The sequence below is a fragment of the Gavia stellata genome, chromosome 15 (genome assembly GCF_030936135.1).
Source record: "Gavia stellata isolate bGavSte3 chromosome 15, bGavSte3.hap2, whole genome shotgun sequence".
NCBI classification, from domain to species: Eukaryota; Metazoa; Chordata; class Aves; order Gaviiformes; family Gaviidae; genus Gavia; species Gavia stellata.
Genome location: NC_082608.1, coordinates 1834900 through 1846129, shown reverse-complemented (window position 1 = coordinate 1846129; position 11230 = coordinate 1834900). Strand labels below are relative to the sequence as shown.

Here is an 11230-nt window from a genome sequence, read left to right as displayed (position 1 = left end):
AAAAGCAGATGTCCTGAACATGCCCCTCCTACTCGGGGATTAGAGATGCTCAGGGGAAAGCAGAGAGAAGCTGGGACACACCTCCCTGACTCCCCGCCAGAGACAGCAGCAGCTTCTGCAGGTTCAATGGGCCTCTGCTCTTTGGTCAAATAAAACCCTGCAGCTCCATTTCCAGCAACCATCCCCTTCTTTCGGTTAAGCAGAGAGGAGGAGGATGGCCTATGCTGAGGAAGACAGGTAAGGTGCTGTGAAATAGGGGATGCACAGACATCCAAGCTGGAAGGGGCTAGCGAAATTGCATCACTTTTCCTCGCCTTGTTTTCCTCCTCTTCCTAGTGGGCACTCAATAAATGTCAGACAAGAGCTGCTCAGAAGTAAACATCTTATTATTGAAGAGGAATCTGGCCGTCTGCCTGTGGCAGGTGCTGGTGTTATGAAATATGGCACGGAGCAGGTGACCTTGGGAGAGGTTCTGGGCCAGAAGAGGCAAATATCGTAGGGTGGAGAGGCGTACGCTGCAAATACGCACGGCAGTATGCCCCTCTGAAACGTAATGCTTTATCTGTTTAGTGGGATATGTCTGCTTTTTACATGGGTTTGCTTTCAACCAACCTAGAAGCACAATGAGGGTGGTTTTTTTCATGCCATAAAAGATCTGTCATCGGTGACAGTCCTATGTTTTGCAACAGACCTGTTTCTCCAGTGGATGACAGCAGTCACAATAAGGGGATTGTGTTTTCAGCTGATCCTGTGATTTAATCCAAAGCGACGCTACTGAGCACTATTATTAGGTGTGCATTGTTGGAGACGGAGTAGCTATAGGGGGCTTTGTGCTACATGTATTAATTCAGGCTGTCAAAAAGCTTGCACAGACCTTGGGCTCATGCAGTTCCAGGCTAAACGTTGCATTTGGTGACCTGGGGGTCAAACTCCCCCTCCACTCCCGCTGAGCAGGTATCTCCTTTGTATTTAGAAATTATCTGTGCCTGCTGGTCCCCTTTGATGCTGTGCATCCGGAAGATCTCTGAAAACTAAATATTGCAAGCAGGGCTCTGTAGATATTAATCTTCAGCATCGCTGTGCTCTCGGCGCTGGGGATGGCTCTGGCATGTCCAAAGCCTTTGGGATGGAGAGGGCTCCGCAAGGCCCCTGTGCACCTGCTGAAGCTCCGTTCAGGCAAGGAGAGTTATGCAGCACTGGAGTTGTACTTCTTCGGATAAGAGATATTTTAACATCTTCTGTTTAGAAGGAAAAAAATTACCTCAAACTCGGCACAGCTCAGTCAATCCCAATGTCTTCAGCAGACATTGAATGGGGTTCATCCCACACTCCTAAAATTTCTTGGGATATAGGAATGATATCCGTTCTTTAATGTTGTTTTGCAAGGGCCTATGCACCTTTTTTCAAAAAAAATACTGGAAAAAAGGGGATTAATGGTCAAGAGGAAGAGCAGATCCTGGTGACCTCGTTCTTTTCTCTGCCTGCCTCGGGTGCGTCAAAAGCTGGGGTATTACCTTCAAATTCTCTTGGCTCCCTCTAATTTCTAAACAAGGATTACAGTTATTCAACAGAGAAATTGGGGGGAATCGTTCATTAATGTATGTAAAGCACTTTCAGAGCTTTGTCTGGGAGCAAGGGATAATATAGTCAGTCAAGTAGAGGTTTCATTAATGTCACTTTCATAGCTTTTCCTTATTTCAGGGGCTCATGGTGCACTTGGACAATTTGACAGTATGTTATGGTAAATAAACTTTCTCATTTCCAGACTTTTCCTTTGAAAAGTATTTCAGCTAAGTATGACGCTTCGTTTTAATTCGTGCATATGGAAGTTATTTCTTCCCATTGGATCGCAGGTTTATGACGTAGTCGGGTATTTTTGACATCAGTTTGTAACTAGGAACGTGTTTGATGTATCAGACATTGGACAGGATGTAGAGCAGGAGCTGGACAGCTAGGAGGTGAAAATCTTCACAGAAGATACCTGTGCAATAACTACTTACCTTGTCAGTATATAGAAAGAAAAAACACAGAATTGAGATCCTTTATTTGAGTATCTGATGCTCCAGTTAGAGGAACCAGTTGTACGCTGACAGTCAAATCCTCTTCATCAGTGGTCCGAGACCTTCTGGGGTGCAGAGCACCACTTGGAAAGCTTTTCTGTGTGTCCTCTAAGGCTGCAGATAGCAGACTCACGACATGACTAAGGTTTGCACCTCTGGAAGCAAGACACTTGATTCAAAAAAACCCCCACGCATTCAGGAAGCAGGCAGTGACAGCTTATCAGCATCTCCAGTCAATTTTACATCACCTTCAACCTCGCAATATCTGATTTTTCTCACCCCTTAATAAGCAGATCAGCTTTTCGTATAGAGAACCTGCTGCCCCTACCTGTGTTTGTTCACTCTGTGACCCACTCCTCTACCATATAGTCATTAATTGTAGTCGTCGATGGTAACGATTGAGTTGCCACTAAGAAATGCTATCAGTACCCTTGCTTTTGAAGAGAGTTTCTAATCAACCTTGATATTGCCTTTCAGAAGATATCTGCATTGTCCTATTGGAAACAGGATTATGGGATTATTCTGCTATTGATCGTGTTTCAAAACTGATTAATGCATCTGAATACTGGACTGACAGGCCTAAAAATTGAAGTCTTCTCTCTTCCCATGAGACAGACACATGACAGGCAGTGTAATGCCAACTTCTACCCCACCTTCTAGCAATGTGCCTCAGCGCTGGGTAAGACCTATTTTTTGCCAAGGTATTTGAGTAGTTCCCCTCTTAAAGCAGACATCGTAAGCCCAGGAGATGAAATTCCTGGTTTTAATTTTTGACATAGACTGACATTAGGCCTCTTGCCCAGGACTGGACTGCAGGTGTGACCCACTGCCCACCCTGTGGGCGAGGAGAAGATGAGCAATGTCTCCATGTTTAGCCTCCTCTACTGAAACCACGAGGTATCGAGAAGGTGGATGTTGGAGATGGGTTACCAGCCCCAGAAGGAAGCACTGGGAGCTGATGGCACTCAACGCTTACAAAGATTGGGTTCTCCATCCCTGTAGATGATGCTTTCCCCGTGTCCCTGTAGCCTACCTATTGCAGAGGACAATGTCTACTCTGTCATCAGCACGGCGTCCCGGCTGTGCTGTACAGGTGCTCTTAGACTTCCATCATCTTGCATTTCCCCATCACAGCTGGACGTCCCCGTGCACACACATATAGGCTGCAATTTCTTGGTCTAACTGCTTTTGCATTCCTTCAGTAACTCGGGAGAGACCAGAGCCCATCAGAAGGAGGAGTGGTTATGCCTTGTGACATTTCTGTGATCTAGGTATCCTTAGCCATTCTTCCACTATAGAACGAAATTGGCAAAGAGGATTTAAATGATTTGCCTCTGGCCACGGTTAAAATATATGAGATTAAAAGCGAAACATCTTCAATAATAGCAGTTAAGCTCCTATTATTTTAGTCTTAACGAAATTTCTTTTCTTTGCACCTTTTCAGGACTTTTATCCTTCAAAGCTTGTTCTTTGGATGGGTTGACTGCCTCACTGACCTCTTCTCCTTTTGCAGAAATAGCTATGAGGTGTATAAGGAAACAGCAGATTGGCTACGTGCCCGTACCGTCCAGCGCCCAAAGACCGCCATCATCTGTGGGTCTGGACTGGGAGGTCTGGCTGATGTGCTGGATAACAAGACAGTCTTTCCGTACGAGGACATCCCTCACTTCCCACGGAGCACAGGTTAGCACAACCCAGGGCATCAGCAGCCCCCAACAGCCTTGCAGTGAGATAACTCAAGTCAACGTGTGCCACTTGGCATTGGTCTGCAAACCAGTCCCTCAGCGGTGAAATGTGTGTTCACAGTAAAAACACCCTACGTATTTCTGTGCTGTGGTACTTACTTAACTTTCAGCTCCTGTTTTTTCAGCGCTTGGCCCTGCCATAATGCATAATCATCAACTGTCAAACCCTTCTAAGGTCAAAGTCCTCGAGACCTGTAACTAAAATGACACTTTATTAATTTCCAGTTGCAGGGCATGTTGGCAGATTGGTGTTTGGGGAGCTGAGCAGACAGCCCTGCGTGTGTATGCAGGGACGCTTCCACTATTACGAAGGATATTCTGTCAGCACGGTGAGTTCTCCTTAAGAAAATCATTCACGTGGGGGGAGATATGTTGTTGAAGATGCAAAAGTGAGTGCTTGCTTTGATATCTGGCTGCAGGAGGTTAGCTCTTGCAAGGAACTTGCACTGCTCGTGCAATGAATCTTGCTTAGATTTTAGATTTCTTCCCCAAAAAATAAAATTAGGAGTTCAAACTGAGAGGTAGTCAGCTTCTGTTAGGTGACGTTGATGCTGTGCAGGCACACGAAGTGGCTAGCCCTGTTATACTCACAGGGGAAAATAGTATAGCATACAAGACAGATTAATTTACATGCTTTAACTCAGTCATTTCAATCATGATTTAAATCAGCACCCAGGAAACTTTGAGTGCTAAGAACAATATATGTTAATCTTTTGCGTTTGTATAGTTTACAGATATTTTTTCCCTGGAAAAAACTCCCTGGCAGTCTAATTTGGTATTCTCTCCCAGTTAACATATAGAAATATGTGACTGTTGAAGTGTTCATATTACCTAACTCGCATATATGTACATTTCTGTTAGAAAACACTAATAATATTTCTTATTTACTGGCTGATGGTTTTGCATCTTCTTTTTATTTGGGTAGCTTTGATATTTTACTTGTGGCTGAGGTCAGTTTGTTCTTGGAAATAAAGTGCAGTACTTGGCACTACTCAACTTTTTATGGAATAAAACTATTTTAAATGCACGTGGTGCAAAACTAGGTTTATCAAAACATATTTGTCTATTAAAATTAACTCATTTCTTAAAGAAGTGCTGTCCATAGTTAGAAATTTTCTGCTCACAGCTTCTTTGGCATTGTAGAGATAGCAGATACCATCCCAATTCCTTCCGACTCCTCAAAATCAAACTTGTAAAAGAATTTTTTCAAGTTCTCAATTGTTCCTTAACTTTGGATAAGCAGGTCACTGAAATGAACTAACATGAATAAAACGAAACGAATAAAATAATCTCTATGCTTCAGTGAAATGCGTCATTGCTGTAAAAACCTGGTTTATCAATTACACCCCGAGTCCATGTGCATAAGTCGTTACTTCAACCAGCACAGTGGTTTGAGCCCTGCAAGACCTTGGCAGCGAGGAAAAATTATCTGCGTATTCTTTTTGTACTGTGTTTATTTGACCTTAGTGCGACTGTAGGAAATGTGGGCTTGAATTTTAATGGTATTCATTTCAAGATTATTTTTTAATATGTTTAAAAACCATTAAAATTCTTTCTGTTTAAATAAGAGGAATATTTAAAATCAGAGGAAAATTGTTTTGTCTCCTTGTAGCCTCCTAGACCTTTCTCTGCCTTACGTAAGCCGTCCACAAATTGTGATACTACAAATGTAGTAGTAGTAGCTGTCTGCTAATTGTGATACTCATGGCATATATGCCTTTGGTTCTTGCAGGTCACCTTTCCCATCAGGGTCTTCTTTCTCCTGGGGGTGGAGATCTTAATTGTCACAAATGCTGCTGGGGGACTGAATCCCCACTTCCAAGTGGGGGACATAATGTTCATAAGAGATCACATCAGCATATTTGGCTTGGGAGGGCAGAATCCACTGCGTGGACCAAACGATGAGAGGTAAGACGGCATCCCCCCCTCCCAGAACTGGGCGACATAGGCATGAGAGAGCAGAACATTTCTGATGGATTAATGAAAGATTAATGTCGCTGCCTTAAAGCAGCTGCCTGGCAGGTTGTTCAGTCTTCCAACACAGCTCTGTTAGTGGCTTTTGCTCCTATCCTGATTCATCTCCTGCTATCCCACACTGGAGTTGAAGTGGTGCTGTAGCTAAATACATCTTTCCTAGTCCCTGGCTGCCCCCTCAGCACCCACAATACCAATTAATCCTTTCTTCCAGCTGCGGGCTAGGACTGCTAGTTGTGCCCGCTGGCAAATATTTACTGAGGTAGTGTTTAGCTCCAGGTACCCACGAGGGAGAAGTTAAAGCAATAGCTGTGTGTGCTGTGCCACCTGCCCTGCCTTCCCCAAGCACCTTTCCTTGCCTGTTGCTTACTATTACGAGCCTATAAGGAGTTAGTATGCAAACCTCCAGAAGGTTTTGTTTTGTAAGAGTAGGCTCCGGATCCTTCTCCTGATGTGGCCAGACATACCGTCTGCTGAAGAGAGCCGCTGCTGTCTCTTCTTGTCAGTCCCTCTCTCTGCTAATCCTTGTAATTGAGCGATCTGGTGAACTGCGGTGTCTCCAGCCAGCATTATCAACAGCCGTTTCTGGTGTGATGGAACTGATAGGACAGAGGCCAGGCAGTAAGTTGATAGCAGAGCAAAGATAAAACCTCAACATCTCCTGATAACCACCCTTGTATCCATGGGGTGTCTTTGTTAACATCATGTATGCACTAAAGGCATCAGTCTGTGGAGATGTGCTTGTCTTGGCAGCCTCCTGGGAGACCTCTAGATCTGCAAGAGTGACCGGTTGAGCCGGGAAATCGGGCTTCCTATACTAGCTGTGTAGCAGGATCCTTAACCTGTGGATGGTGCACAGAGGGGCTTATAACACATTTTCATCCCTGGACTGCAGTTGCCACCAGACATAGAGTTGCTTTGAGCAGGAGGTTGGACTAGATGATGTCTTGAGTTCCTTTCCAACCTGAATTAAGCTATGATCCTAAGACCTTTCCAAGGCACCGTCAGCCTGGTAGGGTGGAAGGCAACCAGCACCAGCAAGGTCACAGCACTGACAGGGGGTATGCCAAGATGGACCAGTGTTTACAAATGGAAGCCCTTTGGCTCTCAAATGGGACTAAAAAGAGCGTGAGGACGCAGCCACTGGAGATTCAGGCTGACCAAAGGGGAGCACATCAGGTGTCAAGGAAGTCAACGTGGAAACAGTAAAGATCCAGGGCTGTCAAGATCCTTATGGCAGGTAAGAAAGAGGCTGGATTGTGATAAGGAGATAACAGCAGCAAGAATTATTTCCTAACCAAGTTGGTAGGAGAGAAGCCAGATGAAAGCCAGGTATGTGAAGCCAGAGGACAAGCAACAGAGGTGGTGAAGGAGGTGGTGGTTTATGAGCAAAGAGTGAGTTTAGATAGCGAGATGGTTACATTCGTTGTTGGGTTGGTACCTCCATCTTGAAATAAGGACGTGTTTGCAGGGCGGGCACCTGGACTGTCCTGGGAGCTTTCCAAAAAGAAGGTTCTGGCTGAGAATAAGATGGTCTGCCTGGCTTCCAGTTAAAGTTAGTTCTTTCCCGATGTCACGCCAGACCTGGCTCCTGCTTCTGAAGACATCTGAAGGCTGCTAGCAACTACCTCAGGAGAAATAAATGCTGTTCTGCGATTCAAATGGCAAGAGGACAGTACCCATCTGAAGCAGAACATCTTTACGTCTTCATAAGTATTGGTGTGGGTTGCAGAAAAGAAGGATCAAAAACACAGAAGCCACACGGAGGAGCGTTAAAGCTCTCAGGACTTGCATAATCGCTGAGGAACAGGAGGAGAAACGCCAACCAAGCAGTAACTGCGTCTGGACAACATTCAAAAGCAGCGTAGCTGTCTCATTGCCTCCCAAGAGCAGCTTCCCGGTGAAGACTGCAGTGCTCTGGGAGGTGACTTCTGTACTGCTGACCAAGGCATCAAAATGGGCAGAAGCTCTTTATGAATCAGCTTTCCAAGTATTGCAGAGCTTTAGCTGAGCAAACTCCTCCTAAAATCCAGTCCAGCTCAGCCACCAGGAAGGATTTATCTAAGCACAACAGAGTAAAATTAGAGGCAATGAAGTGATGTGGAAAGGGAATATACTGCAAGAATCTGAGGGTTGAATATAATAAACTAGAAATTAGCTTCTGCCTTGCTGGCCATCCTTCAGGAAAGAGAACCAATTTTCATGGTGATGAATACTTACTACTTTAAACCAGATGGGAAAGTTTGTTTTTTATTTATATAATATTTCAGTGTTTATAAACACAAGCCACCTACTACCCTAAACATTCAGCTGGAAGAACATGTAAACAAGCGGGAGCTTTAATAGCCTAGAAGAGGAACCTGGTCCACTTCTACTGAATTGAGTTGGTGAACACGGCTGGGAGTTTATTTTCCAGATTTCCTCAGCAGCAGCACGCAGTCTTTGCCATCCGCTTCTGCTCTCCTTGAGTTAGTAGTAGGATTTGCTCAGTCAGGAGTAGGACTGAGCTATTATCTCAAGATCCAAAGCAAGCAAGAGACCCAGCCTTTAAGCACCGGATAAAGGCTACCTAAAATACTGCCCTGGAGCTCCAACATAGGCTATTCTCCCCATTTCCCTGCAAGGGAGGATGCCTAGAATGGGATGCCGTTGCCTAAATGTAGACATCTAATACCATGGGACGCTCTGCTCATATCCAATGCCCATTCTCTGGGGCTGGCAGGTGCAATATAAGACCTACGGGATGCGTGTATGCTGTGGAAAGGCAGTGGAGGGGCAGGCGGAACCTACTGGGGCATCTCAGATGGGCAACTGGATTGCAATTCTGTACTAGAAGAGGCTCCAAGCTTGCGCATGGCGTGATCTTGCTGTGCCAGGACCAAACGCAGAAGTGCATGCTCTTTCCTGAGATGTATTTTCTGACTAGCGAGCTTTGTTCGTCTGCCTTCCAAAGTCAGTCCTTCCTTGAGACCCTTCCAACTAGACAGTAAAGGGGAAAGACTCAAATCTCATGTCATTTGTCCAGTGCATCCAACTCTGTTTCTGTTTCAAGCATGTGGGTGTTAATGCGGTGACAGGACAGCCCTTGCTGTTGCGGTACGGGGTGTCCCTCTTCGTCAGCCTGGTTTAGTAGCTGTAACGAGCCTTAAATGTAATGACAGATGCTCCATACCCCCTCACTGGGCCGACCTCTGGGACTCGGTGCCCCGGGGAGCCCGTCTGCGAGTTGTCGTGGAGGAGAAGCAAAGGGCAGCAGCTGTCTGATGGACAACGTTTAAAAGTCACCATGGGCAGTTACTGGGGAGAGAGATAATTGACCATCAGTGCTCTCTGGAGACAGGACTCCTTGGAAAGACCGTTCCCAAAGGGTTTGTGCGGTAGGAACGTGGTGCCAAACTTTCCAACGGCCGTGACCTCTACATGCTGAGGGTCTCGGGTGATTAGATCTGGCAGGAATGTTGTGATGGCAGAAGTATCTGGTGATGAGGCTGGGGTGAAAGACTGCATCCGTGGCAGGTCTGCCCTTAACATTTCCCTTTTCTCCAAAGGGTGAGCATCCCTGAACTCTGATGGAGGGAAGGTAGCAGTAGCAATATCAGTGTGGCTCTGCCCTTTACTGCCTTGCAGGTTTGGAGAGAGGTTTCCCTGCATGTCAGACGCTTACGAACAAGACCTGCTCGGCCTGGCCGTGGAGAGCGCGCAGGAGCTGGGCTTTCTGAGCTTCATCCGAGAGGGAGTGTACTGTCTGCTGGCCGGTCCCTGCTATGAAACCATTGCCGAGTGCCGCGTGCTGCAGGCGCTGGGAGCGGATGCTGTAGGTAAGCTGCCTGGGCTGGTAGGGTTGGTTGGGCACATGGATTAAACATTTCATTCTGCACAGGGCTGACTTTTTTTTTCAGTCTTTAACTCTCTAAGTCTCCTGGGCGTAGAGAAATGAGCTCTGTGTGTTTCTGCTTAGTTCTGCAGTGGCTTAGTGCAGCTCCTAGGATGGATCTGCAGAGAGTCTCTGTGGTTAGGGCTGCCCAGGACAGGGATCCCAGCACAATGTTGTGTTTATTTCCCAAACACAAATCTCCCGTGCTCAGATGTCTTGACCTCAGCAGGACTGAGCGGGGCCCAATCAGAAATAAAGTCCCTTTTTTTCCTCTTATTTTTTTTAAATTCTGCCACTGTAAGGATTTTCACTATGCCTCTTCCCTACAAAGCAGCCCTCCATTAGAGTCTTGGTTGTTTAGGGATGGTAATTATGGAAATCCTCCTAACTGCATATGAGGAAGGTAAGCATTATCATCCATACCGTTCCTCCAGCTTGACGCCTGCGTCATTGAAGCAGCTCATGAACGTCTGTTCATTAATATCTGCAGATTCATTGTGTGAGGAGAGGAGCTCAGTTTCCCACAAAGCTATTTTTCTTTGCAATAGCTTTTTTAGCCGAGGAAGAGAAAAGCCAGATGACACAGCACATCAGTACTTCTCTTAGCAAGGCTGCGAGCAGTCTGACACGTCTTGGGGAGAGAGACATAGCGCCCAGGAATCGAATGTGGGTGGTTTATTGTGCTGAGCAGGGTTGTAACTGTAGTGCTACAACTATTACAGCCTTACAACTATCGCAGCCTTTAACTATTACGTAGCTCAGAAATAGAGAGCTGTGGGGGAATGAGACAAGGGCACGTGCTGAAGGTAGGATTGGGGTTGTAGCCTTGGAGAGATCTTGCTTTGGTGTAAATCCTGACTCATACCGGTCCTTTCCTCTCCTACCGTAGGCATGAGCACTGTCCCAGAAGTAATTGTAGCCAGGCACTGTGGCCTCCGAGTCCTCGGGATCTCCCTCATCACCAACAAAGTGGTGATGAGCTACAACAGTCAAGAGAAAGCCAACCACGAGGAAGTGCTGCGCGTCTCGGTGGTCCGGGCTGAAGCCCTGCAGAAACTGGTCACGCACCTCCTTGGCAAGCTGGGGGAAAGCACAAACTCTCTGTGACCTCCAGCCATTTATCATTCATATCGCAACACGTGAACACTAGCGAGTGCTGGGGGCGAGCTGTTGGTGAGACTGTCCGTCTGCTGTCCTGATTTTGAATAGACCTTTTGATCTTTGTCGCTGTGCTTTAGCTTGTCAGGTGCCCAGGTTTGCTTTGAATTTTGCCAGAATGATCCCCTTGTTAGTAGCCAGTGACCAAAATGACTTTCTGGCACTTAAACAGTGTCTGACCATTCGCAGATTCCCAAACCACTATGTCAGCAATGAGCCCCTGCGTACTGGGAGCTCCAGCTCGCCCTCATTCTGCTGCAGAGCATTCGGTGCTTCTTGCCCGTGGGGCTGCCTCTCTCAGCGCAGCACCCTCCTGCCGTGGGTCTCCGCTCCCCCATTGCACTGAGCCCCTATGCCGTGAGCCAGGTCGAGAGCTGGTCGCAGGGCTCGGTGCCTGCCGCGCATGCTTCGGTAGGGTC

At 46.5% G+C, this 11230-nt stretch overlaps 1 protein-coding gene across 1 annotated transcript; it reads left to right on the top strand.

Moving 5' to 3' along the window:
* Positions 1-214: 214 nt before the first annotated feature.
* Positions 215-10760, top strand: PNP (purine nucleoside phosphorylase). The gene is made up of 6 exons (XM_009820034.2): positions 215-237; positions 3574-3743; positions 4031-4134; positions 5538-5713; positions 9407-9597; positions 10543-10760. Exons 1-6 carry the CDS (start codon positions 215-217, stop codon positions 10758-10760), a joined length of 882 nt encoding a protein of 293 aa, XP_009818336.1.
* Positions 10761-11230: the final 470 nt, after the last annotated feature.